Source organism: Octopus bimaculoides, chromosome 8 (assembly GCF_046866305.1).
Source record: "Octopus bimaculoides isolate indiv1 chromosome 8, ASM4686630v1, whole genome shotgun sequence".
NCBI classification, from domain to species: domain Eukaryota; kingdom Metazoa; phylum Mollusca; class Cephalopoda; order Octopoda; family Octopodidae; genus Octopus; species Octopus bimaculoides.
In genome coordinates, this window is record NC_142935.1 from 7,012,227 (window position 1) to 7,031,862 (window position 19,636).

At 36.5% G+C, this 19,636-nt stretch overlaps 1 protein-coding gene across 5 annotated transcripts in view; it reads left to right on the plus strand.

Moving 5' to 3' along the window:
- The window catches only part of LOC106871605 (cholecystokinin receptor), a 128,152-nt gene extending 108,882 nt beyond the window's left edge, over window positions 1-19,270 (plus strand). For 2 of the 5 annotated variants that reach the window (XM_089356058.1, XM_089356059.1), the window contains exons 5-7: window positions 1,833-2,035; window positions 17,635-17,758; window positions 18,567-19,270. In XM_089356058.1, the coding sequence (XP_089212184.1) occupies window positions 1,833-2,035; window positions 17,635-17,758; window positions 18,567-18,983 (744 nt within the window). In that variant the 3' untranslated portion in view covers window positions 18,984-19,270. Of the gene's footprint in view, window positions 1-1,832; window positions 2,036-17,634; window positions 17,763-18,566 lie in introns of all 5 variants that reach the window. The other 3 variants (XM_089356056.1, XM_089356057.1, XM_089356055.1) reach the window with 2 other exon arrangements.
- Window positions 19,271-19,636: the final 366 nt, after the last annotated feature.

Here is a 19,636-nt window from a genome sequence, read left to right on the forward strand (position 1 = left end):
CGGATGTAATATTATCCGTTCATTCATTCATTTCGTTTCTTGGTTTCCTATTTTATCCATCTACAGCACATCTAAAACAATGTTTAGACGAGTAGGACTGGCTGTTTGGTTAAAAATTCGGTTAAGAATTTCGCTTAGCAATTACTTGGTTCGTGTTGGAGAGTTAAGATACACATTACGTAGATATTTGTTTCTGTTTTCGGTTTAAGCCATTCGTTTCGCAAAACTTTGGTATCTGTTGAGGAATTAAGACGTTTTCTTTGTAACAATCTCGTTTGTCTTGTGCGGTTAAGAAATTCACTTCGCAGTGACTTTAAAGTATTTGGTCTGCATTATCAGAATCATGCTGTTATTCCCAGAGCACATTGTCTGACTTCAAAATGCATATTCATTCATTTAGAATGGAAGTTAAGCTATTTTTCTATCTTGAAATATGTGTGACTATGTGCGTGTGAAAAAATATAGATATACATACGTGTGTGTGTCTTTGTGTGTGTGTCTATGTGTGTGTGTGTGTCTTGTGTTTGTACCTCGTGACCGTTTGACAACCGGTGTTGGTTTATTTACGTCCCTCTTGAGATATCTCTTCGGCAATATAGGGGCCGACATAATAGGTATCAAGTTTAAAATAAACACAGTGTAGTCGACTTGTTCGACTCAGACGTTCAAACTTTGCTCCAACATGGTCGCAGTCAAAAGACAATAAAAGATAAAAAACACACACATATATGTGTATGTATCTGTGTATGTGTGTATATATACGTGTATGTATGTATGTGGTTGTTTGTGTGTATATATGTGTGTATGTATGTGTGTGAGATCAGTGCTTGTGTGTCACTTCGAAAATTATATACTTCGAACAACAACTGGTGTCGCCATCTCTAGCCAAGCGATTATTCGGTGATGATGAAGAGAAATAACCCAGACGTCATTGGTACACAAATATTGCTTTGAGCTGAGTGCGGATGCTAGCTACCTTGTCCGAAAATATAAGGACGCAGTTAGTGCGTCGATAGCCAGCTGGAGACAATATTTTCCTGGGGCTAAATAATAGCAACATTGGTCCTAATCAGGATTGCCATTTTATATTGGTAAATAAACTTTACTCTCTCTCTCTCTCTCTCTCTCTCTCTCTCTCTCTATATATATATATATATATATATATATATATATATATATATATATATATATAAAATCAAGGTGCAGAAATGGCGTATTCCGAATGGACAAGGTAATGTAATCCGATGGTAGAAAGAATTCCGCGAATTAGGTACTCCAAAGTCAGTCGGAAATACACACACGCACACACACACACACACACACACACACACACACACACACACACACACACACGCACACACATTATCTATACACTTAGAGGTGATCCTTGACAGGACGCCTTACATGTTAGAAAGGATTAGCATGTAAAACGTCCTGTCAAGGGACGCCTCTTTCTGTATAAATACTTATACACTCTTATATATGAAAATATGTTTCCTATTGACTTTTATTACGCATGCTAGACACCAGTATGAAAAGTATTCTAAATTTTCTACCCTCATTATTTTCAAATATGGCGTAGTGGTTAAGAGCGCAGGCTACTAACTCCAAGAATCCGAGTTCGATTCTAGGCAGTGACCTGAATAATAATAATAATAATAATAATAACAACATCGAAAAATACCTTAGGAATGAGAACCCAGGTTCGAAATTTCCCCAAGACACCTGATGAAGGCTGGAGGGTATATCAGCCGAAACGTTGTGTTAACAACAAACAAGATGAGGACAAATATCCGTCAAATGTAAATAATGTATATTGTTTTTGTTTTTAGAGACACATTGAAGTTGGAATGAGACGCAAAGGATATTACTGCTTACGAGAATGGCAAAAGCCTTTCTTTGAGAAGATCTATGAACTTTATATGCTGACAGTGATGCTCATAATCCCGTCGTTTGTGATGACAATTGCTTACCTCGGTATCTGTTTCGAGATGTGGAATGTTTCGTATCGTAGAGCCGATATGAGAAGCGGCAGGTGAGTATACCTCTTCTTTATATAACGAGTTACGCTTATCGTGTGGCTGAGTGGTAAGAAGCTTGCTTCCCAAACACATGGTTCCGGGTTCGGTTCCACTGCGTGGCACCTTGGGCAGTGTCTTCTACTATAGCCTCGGGCCGATCAAAGCCTTGTGAGTGGATTTGGTAGACGGAAACTGAAAGAAACCCGTCGTATATATGTATATATATGTGTCTGTATGAATGTATGTATTTGTGTGTGTGTTTGTGCTTGCACGCCCACCATCAGCAAGACAGACCGCTAGAATAAGTGCCAGCCTTTACACAAATGGAATAAGTACGCGGTGTCGATTCTTTCCACAAAAATATTTCAATGCGATGCCCCAGCATGGCCGCAGTCTAATGACTAAAACTAGCAAAAAATCAAAGATTGCTCCTCATTGAGCCAGTGCTCAACTGGAAATTTATTTTATCGACTACGAAACAATGAAAGACAAAAGCAAAGTTGTCTCGGTGATATTTGAGCTCAGAACACGAAGACCTGTGAAAATACTGCAAAGAATTTTGCTCTACGCAGTGACGATTCTGTCAGTACACCGCCTTCGTCAGGATAGAAATAATATTAATTATTGTTTATCTTTTTAACGGTGCTATGTTAACTAGTCACTTCATGTTGTTAGTAAATGTGTTTCGTCGCAGAATGTGACGATTGGGCGCAGCTGCTTGGGCGCTGACAATTCGGCACGGCTGACGGAAGATTCAATCTGTTTGGGTGATAATATTTTTTTGAACTGGCGGCAAACACAAACACACACACGCGCGCATATGCACACACACACGCACACACGTGCGCGCGCACGTGTAAAAATGTATACCAGCAGATAAAGAATGTGAGATAAAGATTAAATAATTACCTATACGTATAAGCCTAACAAGATGTTCATACATATAAACAGCGAGAGAGGAAGAGAGAAATGGAGAGAGAGAGAGAGAGAGAGAGAGAGAGAGAGAGAGAGAGAGAGGAGGCTAGTTGATTAGATCGACCCCAGTACGCAACTGGTACTTAATTTATTGACCCCTGAAGAATGAAAGGCAAAGTCGACCTCGGTGGAATTTGAACTCAAAACGTAAAGATAGACGAAATACCGCTAAGCATTTCGCCCGGCGTGCTAACGATTCTGCCAGCTCGCCGCCTTAGAGAGATATATCATACATACAAACATAGCTTGATGCCTACGCATATAAACAGAAAAAGAGTCATATTGAGACAAAAGAAAGGTTAAAAAGGTTTTATGTCAAATAAGTCAGCGTCGAATCAAAGACGCAAAATAGGCAGCGCCAAAACAGCAGCGCCAAAACAGCAGCGCCAAAACAGCAGCGCCAAAACAGCAGCGCCAAACAACTCATACCCGCTTTATCGAGACTGTAGAAATAAAATTCAAAGAATATTATTCAGTGGTTTGAAATGAGGAATACCAAGGACAAAACTGTATAATTAAAAGGTTTTAAAACAGCGCTTTATTGAAATATTCCTATCAATACTTCAATGCTGATTATTTCGAGACTAACAACATTCTGTGTCATTATGTTTGGCAGGGTATTGCTTCTGAGATTACATGTTCTCTGTCCATGAAACCTGCGAAGCACCACAGACATTTATTATTTCTCCTTACTCTATAATCGTTAACAGGTACAGAAATTTTGTGAGAATTTTAGTCACAAGACGATTCTGGTTTCTTTTTTCTTTTTTCTTTTTCATATTCTAAGGTTTCTGTATGACTTCCTCTAAAGAATTTTAGTTGCCAATAAACATGTTGAGAATATTGAAATGAAAAATATTCTGAAAAATTATATACACACGTACAAACAGTTAATATGCAAGTGCATACATATTTATGCACACGTTCAAATACAAGCATATATATATATATATATATATATATATATATATATATATATATATATATATATATATATATATATATATATGTATATATATATATATATATATATATATGCACACACAAATTTGAATTACCATTAAAATAGGGGTGGAGAGAGAAGACTTCAAGCCTTCATTCTTTTTCATTTTTTTTTTCATCTCACTTTGATTGATCCATTATCGAACAAGTAAATTTCGACAAAAAAAAAAATCTGATTAAGAAAATTTGGTTGAACGTATTCTGTGTGAATTTGAATAATATTGTATTTTTATACGAGTTATCTCTTCTAATTATCACGAAACAAATATTGTCGGTATTTCTTTTGAAGTTCATTTCATTATAAGAGATGGTATTTTAAATCTTGGGAATTAGACACACAATCACACACGCTTATATATATATATATATATATATATATATATATATATATATATATATATATATATATATATATATGTATGTATGTATGTATGTAATTAATGTAGACAACCGTATGCAATGTGTGACCAAAAAGGAAAACTATAATTGTCGTTAAATATTACTAGGGTGTTAGAAACATCTACATTGCTAGAAATAAGAGCTAAAATATTCTATATATAACAATACTACTACTACTACTACTACTACTAGTAGTAGTAGTAGACTGTATAACATTTCCATATTCCTACACAATATGCAATATACTTTTCTAGGCCTGAATTTTTTGCGGGAAGGAGGCCAGTCGATTAGATCGACCCCAGCACACAACTGGTACGAAAGGACGAAAGGCAAAGTCGATCTCCGCAGAATTTAAACTCAGAACGTAAAAACAGACGGTCATAATATACAAACATCTCTCATGGCACCGGTACACTGTTTACAGAAGCTTACATTCTTTTTGTTTCCCGTGAATTTTTCAAGGGTCCAGCAAGTTATTATTATTATTATTATTATTATTATTATTATTATTATTATTATTTCAATGCTTATTGTTGTTGTTAATCTTACCGTGATTATCTTTGTCATTCGTCTTTTCGAGGCCGATCCATTAAAATACCATAAGACCATTTTCACAGCAAAATCTATAAAAGTCTAGTCATTTTTCACCTGATTTTTCTTAATGAACATTTTACGATCCAGCCAAGATGTGCCACGCGGTCTCTCTATTTCCAAGAATTAGGAGCTAATTTTTTCTCAAAAAATATAGGTGCAGAAGTGGCTGTGTAGTAAGAAGCTTGCTTCCTAACCACATGGTTCCTGGTTCAGTCCCACTGTGTGATACCTAGGGTAAGTGTCTTCTGCTATAGCCTTGTTGCGACCAAAGCTTTGTGAGTGGAGTTGGTAGAGGGAAACTGAAAGAAGCTCGTCGAAAATGTATATATATATGTTTTAATGTGTCTGTCTTTGTCCACTCACCATCGCTTGACAACCGATGTTAGTGTGTCTACGTCCCCGTAACTTAGCGATTCGGAAAAAGGGACCGATAGAATCAGTACCAGGTATACAAAGAACAACTTCTGGAGTCGATTTTCTCCGACTGGAAGGCGGTGCTCCAGCATGGCCGTAGCCAAATGATTGAAACAAGTAAAAAGAAAAAAGAATATATATATATATATTAACCTAAAACCAAGAAAAAGCGTAAAGAATATTACCTTAAAAAGGATTAGACAGGCCACATATTAAATAAGATAAATCTATAAATCTTTAACACAAAAAATCCAATTATACCTATAGATAAGAGTATCTTATTATCTCCCCTCGTATTCAACCTCTTAAATGATATTAGTCTTAAAGAATTTTTTTAGAGTAGTGTATTTTATTCCCATAATACTTAGTGCAGGACAGAAGGTGCCGCCATTTGCAGAGATTATAGAATGAGTAAACTCGCAGATAAGTATTCTTCCTTTGTTAATTGTGGTAAATAGTTTTATTTACTAGTTTTATCCAATAACTTAATAACATATATAGAGGTTTTGGTGGACATTGGAATTAGACACTGAGGGAAAATGGCTGTAACTTTTTTATTTTTTAATTTTGGCGATTTTCGTTTTCGATAATGTGTTCTACATGTCACGGTCATGCGATTCCCCCTAAAAAAACATTTTGGACAACCCCCCCAATTTTTTGGGGCGATTTTCATTTTTGACATTGTGTTCTACATGTCCAGATCGTACGAATAGCCTTCTCGCAACTTAGATGTGAAAATGAACGGCTTACATTTATATTGAAACAGAAAAAGGATCACATGTGGAGTCCCCACCACGAAACTTGATATGCTAGAAATAACAGCTAATTTTTTTAGGGGGAATCGCATGACCGTGACATATAGAACACATTATCGAAAACGAAAATCGCCAAAATTAAAAGATAAAAAAGTTACAGCCATTTTCCCTCAGTGTCTAATTCCAATGTCCACCGAGGTTTTTTAATGCTTAACTTTTATTAACGTAGGTTTGTCATAATGATAGTCATATTTACTAGTATTGATTGGGGTAAATTTCACAATAAATTATTTATTCCTGCAAAGTTTATATAGATAAGCGGTTTAATTTGAAGTGGTTATAAAATAGTCGATGTGGGGTTCTTTATGTTTGGCAATTTCTATATATATATATTTAGGTGTATAATTTTATTTTATTAAATCTTTATGAATGTTTTAAAATTTTAAAATTTTCTTATTTTAAAATCTTTTAAATTTAGTAAAAATATATTAGGAAGTTATATGTATATTTATTTATTTTTAATCTTATTTTTAATGAAGATATCTTAGAATTTGTAGGATTAAGTTGGATCCGTTAATAATAATAATAATTAGAGGAAAATACTCTGTGGACGCACTGGTGGATTTATGTATTAGGTATAGCCTGGTAAAACAAACCACCAGCGCAGAAACACGTGTAGCGTTGATTAATATTATCTTCTTTCCCCACAGACTAATAATAGGTAAGCTATATATATATGTATTTTTTAAAAATATGTTTAAATAATTTATAATTAATTCTAATGTACTTTATTCTTATTGTATGCTATAGTAGGCTTTAAAATGCTTATATTATTAGATTAGTATTTTGGATATAATTTTCTATGTGTACTCCAGTAAATAAGGTTGTCCTGAAATTGAAGTTGTAGTCCTATTTGTAAAATCCCAAATTAGTAATAATATATATATATATATATATATATATATATATATATATATATATATATATATATATATATATATATGTGTGTGTATTTGTATGTATGTATGTATGTATTATAAATATATGTATATATATATATATATATATATATATAATTATATAATATAATATATATGTATGTATGTTTCTGTATGCCCAATCCACTCACAAGGCGTTAGTCGGCTCGAGGCTATAGTAGAAGAGATTTGCCCAAGGTGCTACGCAGTGGGACTGAACCCGCAGCCATGTGGTTGAAAACAAAGTCCTTACCTTGTGAATTCGTTATAGAGAGGCTTTTGCTAAAATAAAGCAAGACAATCTTTACAGTGAAGTGGCTGTGTTAAGACGGTCGATTACTTGTCGCTCGCGGGGAACAACGGTAAATATCATTTCTTAATACAGACCGTCTAAATTTGTTGGTGTGTTCTTGCTCAAAGGTATGCCTTATCAGCATCGACCTCGGTCCCAACGAAAAATAACAGTTGTAATATTCTTTAAACAAACTCTACCTAGTTTGTATCGATCTGTTATATAAAAACCAATTGTAAAATATTTAAGCTGGTGTTGGGCCGAAGGAGTATCGAATGTGTTAACCAGAAGATTTCATTTCAAAATTAGCAGTTCAACTTAAAATATTAATTAGTTCCACGTAGAGGATCATTCATTAATTTATTCGAATTGAAAAATTTTATTGAAAAGGTTTTTACGCAAAGTATTTTGTTATGAATTTTAAGGCCATAAAAGTTATGGATTATTACATGGAAGGTTTCTGTAATGTTGAAAATTATGTTCAGATTAGCTCGCTATATTCAGAGTAGTTGAAAATTATAGAAAAACAATAGACGAAGACAGGTGTATGAACAACAAGCAAGTGTATCTTTTTTACGCTCGGGAAAAATGAAAAAGTGTTTTACGTTTCGAGCCTGCGCTCTTCAGCAGAAAAGAATAAGAGAAAATAAACAGAGGCAGAATGAAAAAAAAACTTGTAGATTTCAATGGTCCAGCATGGAGAATATTAAATATATTCAGAGGAGATGCGTAACCTACTGGAAATAGGGAATCAAACAAACATCACTGCGAATCGTAATTGAAAAACAGCTAAATTGGTTTCAATAAGAGAACTGCTTGTTTAATTCTAAAGTAAATATTTCACAATTTATTGAAATACTGAGCTGTGATAGATGTTGATTTAGCAGACTAGCTGACGCTGTTTAACTTATTTTCTATACTTTGGCCTTTATATAGCTTGTATTTGTTATCTAATAACAGATAAAATTATCTCTAACTAAATGTTAAAATGTAATCTGTTTACGCAATTTACTACTTTAAGATTTTTGTCAAATAAACAATTTTGCTCAGATATCAGAGGCGGCCTCAAAATGATAACCTACTAGCTAAAAACAGCAGCCAAATTACACCCTGTTACCTTAACCCTTTGCCTGCACAAATTCTTTTCATACGTTGATCCTTTCAGAAATGTAGTAAAGCCCTTGTTTTATTCGTTCTAAGTCATATATAAAGTTACGCTGATGGTTGAAATAAAATTGGGAATGACTGTGTGGTAAGGAGTTTGCTTCCTAACCACATGGTTCCGGGTTCAGTCCCACTTTGTGTCACATTGGGCAAGTGTCTTCTACTATAACCTCGGGTCGATCAAAGCCTTGCGAGTGAATTTGGTTGACAGAAACTGAAAGAAGCCCGTCGTATGTATATATGTATATGCTTGTGTGTCTGTGTTTGTCTCCACACACACACACACACGCACCGTCGCTTGACAATCGATGTTAGTGTACTTACGTCCCAGTTATCTAGCGGTTCGGCAAAACGGACCGATAAAATAAGTACTAGACTTACAAAGAATAGGTCCTCGGATCGATTTGTTCGACTAAAGGCGATGAAGAAAGAGTGAGAGAAAGTCGTGGTGAAAGAGTATAGCAGGGTTCACCCCCCCCCCCTGCCGGAGCCTCGTGAAGCTTTAGGTGTTTTCGCTCAATAAACACTCACAACGCCCGGTCTGGGAATCGAAACCGCGATCTTATGACCGCGTGTCCGCTGCCCTAACCACTGGGCCATTGCGCCTCCACTAATCCACACATACACACACACACACACACAAAAAAAACAGAATGGCAACCAATAAAATACCTTTGAATGCTACGTCTGCTGTACAAGAGTTAACCTGGAAACTCAACAACAACAAACAATAGCTTCTGACATTGAGGAGGCACAAGAGAAGATCTTTGAGAATTTTCTGAATAGATTCTTATTAACACACCAAATATATATAAAAGAATAAATAGGGAATCACAAAATAATTCTAATGATTTTAAGTGTCAAATAATTAAGGCCTTTTGATTCTGTCCTTCATTTGTGTCACTTAGCCAGTTTTAGTTCTTAGAAAGCTTCTACAGTTGAGAACTAAGTCTAGAAATAAGTTTCCATTAAAAAGCAAGCCTCAGGGGTACGGAAATGCACTGAAAGTCTTATTGACAGTGAGGCTCTCTCTGTCACACACACACACATACATAATGCATACATACATACTTATATATACAAATACATACATACATATATATATATATATATATATATATATATATATATATATATATATTATTATTATATATATATATATATATATATATATATATATAAGTGTAAAGTCAGATGGTGTGAGATATGTTAAACTACTTCTCTTTCTATCTCTCTCTCTCTTCAATATATATATATATATATATATATAAATATATATAAGTGTAAAGTCAGATGGTGTGAGATATGTTAAACTACTTCTCTTTCTATCTCTCTCTCTCTTCTATATATATATATATATATATACATACATATATATCGAATGGATTTTTCGGTTTTTCATTCATACCACTTTGCCAATGACCCAGTTTTTTTTTCTTTTTCATACTTAATGACAATGCAACTCTCAGATTAATAATAAATAATTATTATACTCAAGTAATCAGAGACTCGAGTTTTGAACAGAGGCATTTCACACTGAAAGGTTATCGAAACCGATGTTTACTGCAGCTTAAAATATTTCATCGTTTCAATTAACGCTTTGCCTACCAAACCCTTTGAACACCATGTTTTCTTTTTGCGCCAACAGTCTAATTTTGTTATAAATTATCCAATTTTAATTTATGGTTTTTTTTTCTTCTTTAAATCCCATATAGGCTCTAGTTCGCGTTATAAAATATCACATTGATTTATGGCATGGGTATCACTGGTGATTTCTGCGTCGCAAAACGAATGTAATATTTATTCTGTGCCTCGGATGTCACTGGTGAGACGCATGTTAAAACTTATTAATGTTAAAAACTAGCAAGAAGGCGGTGAAATGGCAGATTCGCTACCGTGCCGGAAAAAGTGCTTAGCTGTATTTCTTTCGACCTCATGTTCAGAGTTTAAATTCTGTCGAGGTGGACTTTGCCATCCATTTTTTCGCGATCGATAAAACAAGTAGCAGTTCAACACTGGAGTCAATGTAATCGGATCACTCCACCAAAAATTGCTGACTTTGTGCCAAAATTTGAAACTAATATCTAAACTTGGCTGTGTGGTAAGAAGCTTGAGGTAATAAGCTTGCTTCCCAATCACATGGCTCCAGGTTCAGTCCCACAGCGTGGTACCTTGGGCAGCTGTCTTCTGCTATAGCCTCGGGCAGACCAAAGACTTGTGAGTAGATTTGATAGACGGAAACTGAAAGAAGCCCGTCGTGTATATATGTGTGTGTGTGTGTGTGTGTGTGTGTGTATACATTTATGTGTGTGTGTGTGTGTGTATACATTTGTGAGTGTGTGTCTTTGTGTCTGTGTTTGTACCCCCCATCACCACCACCAGCACTTGACAACCAATGTTGATGTGTTTACGTCCCGAAACATAGCGGTTCGGTAAAACATACCGATAGAATAAGTACTAGGCTTATAAAGAACAAGTCCTGGGGTCGATTTGTTCGACTGAAGATGGTGCTCCAGCATGACCGCAGTCAAATGACTGAAACGTGAAAAAGGGTAAAAAGGCTACTTCCATTTAAGAGTGGATGGGTTTCATTTTGTTTATGATATTGTTTTATACAGAAGGCGGTGAGCTGGCAGAGTGGTTAGCACGCCGGGCAAAATGCTTAGCGGTATTTCATCTGCCGTTACGTTCTGAGTTCAAATTCCGCCGATGTCGACTTTACCTTTCATCCTTTCGAGGTCGATAAATTAAGTACCAGTTGCGTACTGGAGTCGATCTAATCGACAGGCCCCACCCCTTCATCGAAATTTCGGGCCTTGTGCCGAGAGTAGAAAAGAAACTTTAGCACGCCGGGCGAAATGCTTACCGGTATTTCGTCTGTCTTTATGTTCTGAGTTCAAATTCCGTCGAGGTCGACTTTACCTTAAAAAGCATATCAAGTTATAAAAATTGTTGATGGAGTACATTTGAATGTTTTGTATTCTGTAGCATCGCCAATAGTTCTTTGTGTAATGTAATGTGCTTACAAAGCCGATCAATGCCGTCGATATATCGATCTGTTAACAAAATGAAACGTGGGTATGCATGCATATTCACCTGGAAAAACAGGAACACAAAAAACATAAATGTTTGCTGCTATGTGAAGTCGTCTGACCAATTAACCCGATCGCTTGATCTTCTAATTTGTGGCGAACGGAAATTGTTAAATAAACAATAAGAAATCCATATTTATTCACACAAATATGTATGCATGCATGTATGTATGTATGTATGTATGTATGCATATATATATATATGTATTTATGTATATATATATATATATATATATATGTATACATGTATATATATATATATATGTATACATGTATATATATATATATATGTATATATATATATATATATATATATATATATATATACATGTACAAGTAACATATACACACACACACACGCGTTGGGCCCAATGAAAGAAAAAATGTACTGAGAACCATATTAGTGCACTAAGTAAATTTAGAGTGATTTTGTAGCCTGTTACTCGTTATACATATAATACATGTGTGGGAGGGTGTTTGTATCTGTGTAGCGTAGACAGAGATAGATAGATAGATAGATAGATAGATAGATAGTTAGAGATAAAGATAGATAGGTACATGCATACATACATATGTAAGTATAGTGTGTATATATATGTATGAATACATAACATTCATGGTTGGTCGTCGGCTACTAAACCGATACACCTACCAAGAGAACCAGGTGAGGAGGGTTGCTAGAAACCCAACAGGACTAAAAACACGACCTGTCCAAAGGACGAGTGAATCTAGTGTAGGTTCGATGACTATTTAGCGGTAGCATGGGCCCTCAGAAATTCCAGGTCGTTGTCCGGCGTGCCGGAGGACCACAAGGATTGAGTTCCACCACTTTTTTCGGCTTTTGCTAAAGTATGCCTTTAGGAGAAGGTCATTCTGATAGAAAAACAAAATATTAAAAGAGTGACATTGGACATTTTGGAGATCTTTTGCTTGCACTTCAGATCATGACGCTCCCATATTTCTGAACCTGGGAAACAAATTGGTGCTGGATATTATTCTCCTGCTTGTCTCTGGATCATGTCAATAGAGTCGTGAGGGTCTGTGTGGTGTTGTGTAAACCTTAAAGGCTAAAAAAAAAAACCTTGGGTCATAAATGACCATGGGAAAAGTTACCCGCCTGAAAAGTTACCCACCGAGGAATAAGTCCGGGCAAAGTTGTTTATGGAAAACCAGCCAGCAGTCGTCCATGCATACCAGACTCTTCACTCCACGCCACCCATGTTGACCAAGAAAAACGCAAAGGCTGATATTGCTTGGCACCAGTGATGTCGCAACTCATTTCTAGTGCTGAAATAAAGTGTCTTGCTCAGGAACACAAAACTCAGCCCGATTCGAGATTCGAACTCACTGCCTCGTGTTTGTGAGCCCGTTGTTCTAACCACTGAGCCATGCGCCTTATTCGTTTCTACTCTAGGTACAAGATACGAAATTTGGGGAGAGGGAGCCAGTCGATTAGAACGAACCCAGTACGCAACTAGTATTTAATTTATTTACCCCGAAAGGATGAAAGGCAAAGTCGACCTCTGCAGAATTAGATCTCAGAACGTAAAGACAGACGAAATACCGTTAAGCATTTCGCCCGGCATGCTAACGTTTCTTATTTCTTTATTGCCCACAAGGGGCTAAACATAGAGGGGACAAACAAGGACAGACAAAGGGATTAAGTCGACTATATCGACCTCAGTGCGCAACTGGTACTTATTTAATCGATCTCGAAAGGATGAAAGGCAAAGTCGACCTCGGCGGAATTAGATCTCAGAACGTGAAGACGAAATACCACTACGCATTTCGCCCGGCGTGCTAACCACTCTGTCAGCTCGCCGCCTTCGAGCCATGCGCCTGAGGGGACCGAAAATGCTGCGCAGGCATTGCTTTTGTAAGTAATGGTCATACACGTCAAGGAGTTGATAGCCATTATGTATAAATAGAAAATGTCCAGTATAAATGACCATTGTCCGAGCAAGGGCACAATACTCATTTATGCAGAGGGTATACTTTATTATGACAGCAAGAGCATCCACGAAAAGCTCATTCGTTTCTCGTGTCCAATTGATATAAGGAACAGATTCAAATTTTCTGGGACAGGCTGTGAGCGCATGCGTAGAAGGACATCATACACTGGACAATTGAATAATTTATGTTCCATATTCATATTTTATATGAGTGTTCTCTGCGTTTATATAGGCACAGGCGTAGCTGTGTGGTAAGAAGTTTGTTTCCCAGCCACATGGTTCCGGGTTCGGTCCCACTGCGTGGTACGTTGGGCAAGTGTTTCTACTATAGCTCCGAGCCGACCATAGCGTTGTGGGTGGATTTGATAGACGGAAACTGAAAGAATCCTGTCTTATGTGTGTCTTACTGCCTGTGTTTATCTCTAACTACTTCTTGACAACCGGTGCTGGTGTGTTTCCGTTCCCGGAATAAGCACCGGACTTCAGAAAAAAAGAAAAAAAAAAAGATACTGGTGTCGATTTATTCGACGAGGGGTTCAAGGTGGTGCTCCAGTCTGGCCGCAGTCTAAAGACTGAAGGATAAAAGATAAAGAGATATTCAAGTATACCCAAGTGCACAAATATTTCGAATATAAAAACATCCTTACAAGAATGATGAAATATCTAGAAAATTCTTTTGTGATTTAAATTGTTGAAAATTGTAAGAAAACTATCATGGACAGCTGTAAGAGCTTTGGGAAATACGTGTGTGTGTGTGTATGTGTGTATGGTGTGTATATATATACACACGTATGCATACGCGCACACACACACACACGCGCACACACGCAAATATACATACATTCACACACACATACACACACACTTATGCATATATATGCGCACACATGCAGAAAGCGAGCAACGTGATGATGATATCTACGTGAATCTGATCAGCAACAAAATTTTTTTTTAATAAAAAAAAATAATAATAAAGATACACTTATATTGAGTCCGGGCAGAAATTTAATTATTTTACGTGGAACAGATATCTACAAAATCGTGCATGTAAAAGATATATACAAAAAAAAAAGAATAATAATAATAATAGATAAAGATTACAATCGAAGAACACACGCGAAGTGAATTGAGCAATAAACGTGTTTAACACTGAAAATAAAACTAAAAACAGAAAAGTTTAAATAATTCTATACTTACCCTCTCTGTTACTATTTACAGGCAAAATGCAAAATTAAATCCGAACGTCTACATTTTTTAAATGCCATGTCTTAGATAAATAAAGGATGAAAAATTAGATTATCTGACGATTTTCGTGCTTAACTAACTGCATTAATAAATTTAGTAAATTCTTTTAAACATAAACAATATGAAAAATCACTATATAGATTCCTTGTATGCTAAAAATAGACGCCAAACCGTCTAACCACTAAACCTGTGCTCTCAACTTAGTAAGATGCTTCTTCTTCTTCTTCTTCTTCTTCTTCTTCTTCTTCTTCTTCTTCTTCTTCTTCTTCTTCTTCTTCATCAGGTCATTGCTTGGAATCTAGCTCGGAATGTTGGGGTTAGTAGCCCGTGCTCTTAACCACTACGCCATATGCCCGAAAATTACCTTAGGATTGAGAACCCAGGTTCGAAATTCCCACAGGACACCTGATGAAGGCTGGAGGGTATATCAGCCGAAACGTAATATTAACAACAAACAAGATGAGGACAAATATCCATCGATTGTAAATAATATAAATAACTCCTCATCTCTTAAATATAGAACTGTATTACAAAGAAAATAAGTCCTGCGGTCAATTTGTTTGGCTAAAAGCTGTGCTCCAGCATGACCACAGTCAAATGACTGAAAGAAGTGAAAGGATAAAAAAATATGATGGTAATCTCTCGTAGTCCGAGAAAGACGGTTCTTCAATTTCTTGGTGAACGACCTGCACAGAGATGACTTGATTTTAGTGATCGAACGATCGATTGTAGCGCACATTAACTCACTCCCTCCATTAGATCGATGTTGTCTGAAAAGGTGCGCGATGTAACACTCGTCAGGTGTCCAACTGATCGCTTAGCAACGTGACATGAATTGGGTTACTCGAGAACACAACGCAACACCCTGTCCAGGAATTGAAACCACGACCTCACGACCGGGACCGCAGCATCACAACCACTAGACCATCCGCCCTCACACACTCACATATATAATTATGTATATACATGTGTATACATAAATGAGTGTATGTATGTGTGTGTATATATATATATATATATATATATACATATATATATAAATATATATGTGTATATATGTGTATATATATACTTTTATCATTTTATTCTTTTACTTGTTTACTGTGGCCATGCTAGAGCACTGCCTTTAGTCAAACAAATCGACCCCAGGACTTATTCCTTGTAAGCCTAGGACTTATTCTATCGGTCTCTTTTGCCGAACAGTTAAGTTACGGGAACGTAAACACACCAGCATCGGTTGTCAAGCGATGGCGAGTAGACAAACACACACACAAACATATATACACACATACATATATACGACGGGCTTCTTTCAGTTTCCTCAGCAAGGTCTGGGTGATATGAGCTGGAAATTTCGCTAATTCTCTTTGGAGTTTGCTCAACTTCATACGAATACCAGTATTTAGTAGAAATACTTGAACGTTCCTTTGATAACAGTTGTTAGTGCAGATCGCGTTTTCAGTGTCCGTTTACAAAATTACGCAACCATTTTCTCAATCAGTCTATTCAGCGGTTACAGAGCCCCTACTTGTTGTAGGGTAAAAATCTAATTAAATTCGTGCAGAAGCTGTTTCTCTGATACAACAACCATTCTGTCGATTTCTCTGCAAGGAAGGAATCCGTTACGCATATAAATTCTTTTGATTCCACCTGTAAATAATTTTGTATGCTGTATGTTATCTCATATAAGACAATACGATTCTGTTATTTTTTTCCGTGCAAACTGCTCTCGGATGTGTTTCTATAAGATTTCCATCCCAGGTATAAAGACTCCTATCATCATCATCATCATCATCATCATCGTTGTCATCACCGTCGTCACCATTTTGATCACAACCACCATTCACACCGATATCATCATCGTCATCATCATCGTCGTCGTCCTCACCGTCGTCGTAGCATCATCATCACCCTCATCATCATCATAATTCATCATCATAAACATCATCATCATCATCATCACAATTTTCAGTATTCTTTTTCTTTCTTTCTTTTCTTTCTTTCTTTCTTTTTCTTTCTTTCTTTCTTTCTTTCTTTCTTTCTTTCTTTCTTTCTTTTTTTTCTCCATTGCATGTGTGCACTTCACAAACAGCGAAGAGTTGTGAAAGCAGGGCAAATGCGAATTCGAGCAGGAGAAATGTTTTCTTTTTTTATTTTTCTTGTTATTGTTCATTATTTTGCTTGTTTGTTTTCTTTGTCTATTTTCTCTTTTGTTGAAAGTAATCTGTCCAATAACAAAGCAACTCAATGTACGTGTGTGTGTGTGTGTGTGTGTGTGAATGAGGGGGCGTGTGAGCCTTAGCGTTTTCGTTTTGCATTCGTTGCAGCGATTTCTCTTAGCTTTGCCTTGTCTCGGTCATTGGACTGCGACCATGCCGGAGCACCGCATTGAAGGGTCTTTCTCCCAAACAAACGTCTGGTACTTCCGATTAGTTACGGAGACGTAATCAAACTAACACCGGTTGTCTGGCCGGTAGTAGGACGTACACACACACAAGCACACACGCACAAATCCACAAACACAAATCCACACACGCACACAGACTCTAACGCACACAGACTCTAACGCACACACACACACACTCTCTCTCACACATACGTGAACATACACTCGCACGCACACACACACACACACACACACACACACACACACACACACACACACACACACACACACACACACACACACAGTACACTGTTACGTGTACTCAGCTATATCCTTTCAATATTTCTTTTTTTCCTCTTATTTCAGTATGGTGAATAACGGTTGCATCAAAGATAGCAGTGGATCACGTACGGGCTTCCGTAGTATTTATATTACTGGAGATCGCAGAAGAAAGAAAACTACGGAAGAAGATGATAAAACAAAGATGCAGGCAAGTGTTTTTACGAAGATTTCTAAGAACAAATACGATGACGCTGACGACGACAAAAATGATATTAACAATAATAATAATAATAATAATAATAATAATAATAGTGTAGGCGCAGGAGTCGCTCTGTGGTAAGTAGCTTGCTTACCAACCACATGGTTCAGTCCCACTGCGTGGCACTTTGAGCAAGTGTCTTCTACTATAGCTTCGGGTCGACCAAAGCCTTGTGAGTGGATTTGGTAGACGGAAAACTGAAAGAAGCCCGTCGTATATATGTGTATATATATATATATATATATATATATATATATATATGTGTGTGTGTGTTTGTGTGTCTGTGTTTGTCCTCCCACCATCGCTTGGCAACCGATGCTGGTGTGTTTACGTCCCCGTAACTTAGCGGTTCGGCAAAAGAGACCGATAGAATAAGTACCAGGCTTCCAAAGAATAAGTTTTGGGGTCGATTTGCTCGACTAAAGGCGGTGCTCCAGCATGGCCGCAGTCAAATGACTGAAACGAGTAAAAGAGAGTATTGCAATTGAATAAAAAAAAATGGATAAATATGCCTTTTTCAGCGATACCCTTTTGGGACTTTCCGAAAAATTTGTAATTTCCAAAATAATCCACATATGAAAAACATTTAAATACTATATATCATTTTAACTCCTAAGACACCTGGCAACATCAAAGGATCTGAATAAAAAAAAAAAATTGGCCGTTGATGGGTTAATCCCAGCCCCTAAAATGCTGGTTTTGTGCCAAAACTTAAAATCAATATTAATGACATTATTTCTTGTTCTTTTCTCCACAGGTAGTGAAAATGCTTGTCGTCGTCGTTTTGCTGTTTATTATCTGCTGGGCACCAATTCTTATCAACAACGTGATGATCGGATTCGATTACCTACCCCGATTGCATTACGGGTATTTGAAACCGATGCGTATGGCTTTTAACCTGATGGCGTACTTCAACAGTTGCATAAATCCAATTGTATATTCGTTTATGTCGAAAAACTTCCGTGAGAAATTCAAACATTCGTTCCGTACTTTATTTCGTGGTCGATTCACTGGAGCGGATCGCATCTGGACGCAGCGCGGGACGGTGTCGTTCACAACGAGAAGTACGTCACTGAACCGTAGCAAAATGTACTCAATGAAAGAACCCGTAGAGAAAGACGTTAGTATTTCCAGCGTTACTGAAAACTGCAAAATTGTTTTGGTACCGGACTAATCCTTATATTGCAGAACAACCAAAAGATGAAATAAAAAAAATTAACAAAAAAAAAAAAAACAGGATAAAAAATAATAGTAAAAGAAAGACTTGTCTTAGCAACGAAATGCTGTTGATTGATGTTGTTGGATATTGTTGTTCTTGTTATAATTTTGTCTATTTTTCGCATTTTTGTTATATATTTATTTCATTTTATTCTTTTATTATCATTATTTTTCTCTGAAGTATTTCAGAAGAATTCGTTGTCGTTTACCATTTTTGAAATAAAGGAAATTTAAGATTTAAAATATGATAAAATGTTTTTGATAAAGAAATTCTATGAGTGAAGTGAGGAAAGAAGGTTAAATTATAGCTTCATGCTGATTAGAAGAGAAGGAATAATGGTCCCGAGTAACCAGCTGACAGTTTGGTTAGCAATTATCATGATGTCCTCGTAAGAATGATGATACAAGATCTGATCGAAGAGTATCTGGGCTGGTACAAGAAAAAGAAAACTAGAACACATGTCAATTCGACATTGAATCTCGTTTGAATTAATCGGCTTCTAAAGCCACACACATGCCGTGTCGATTCCATTGATGATGGAAGCAAATTCCTGAACACTACTTTTTGTGGGATAGCGAGAAATTGTCCCGTCACGTTCTCTTGGAGTT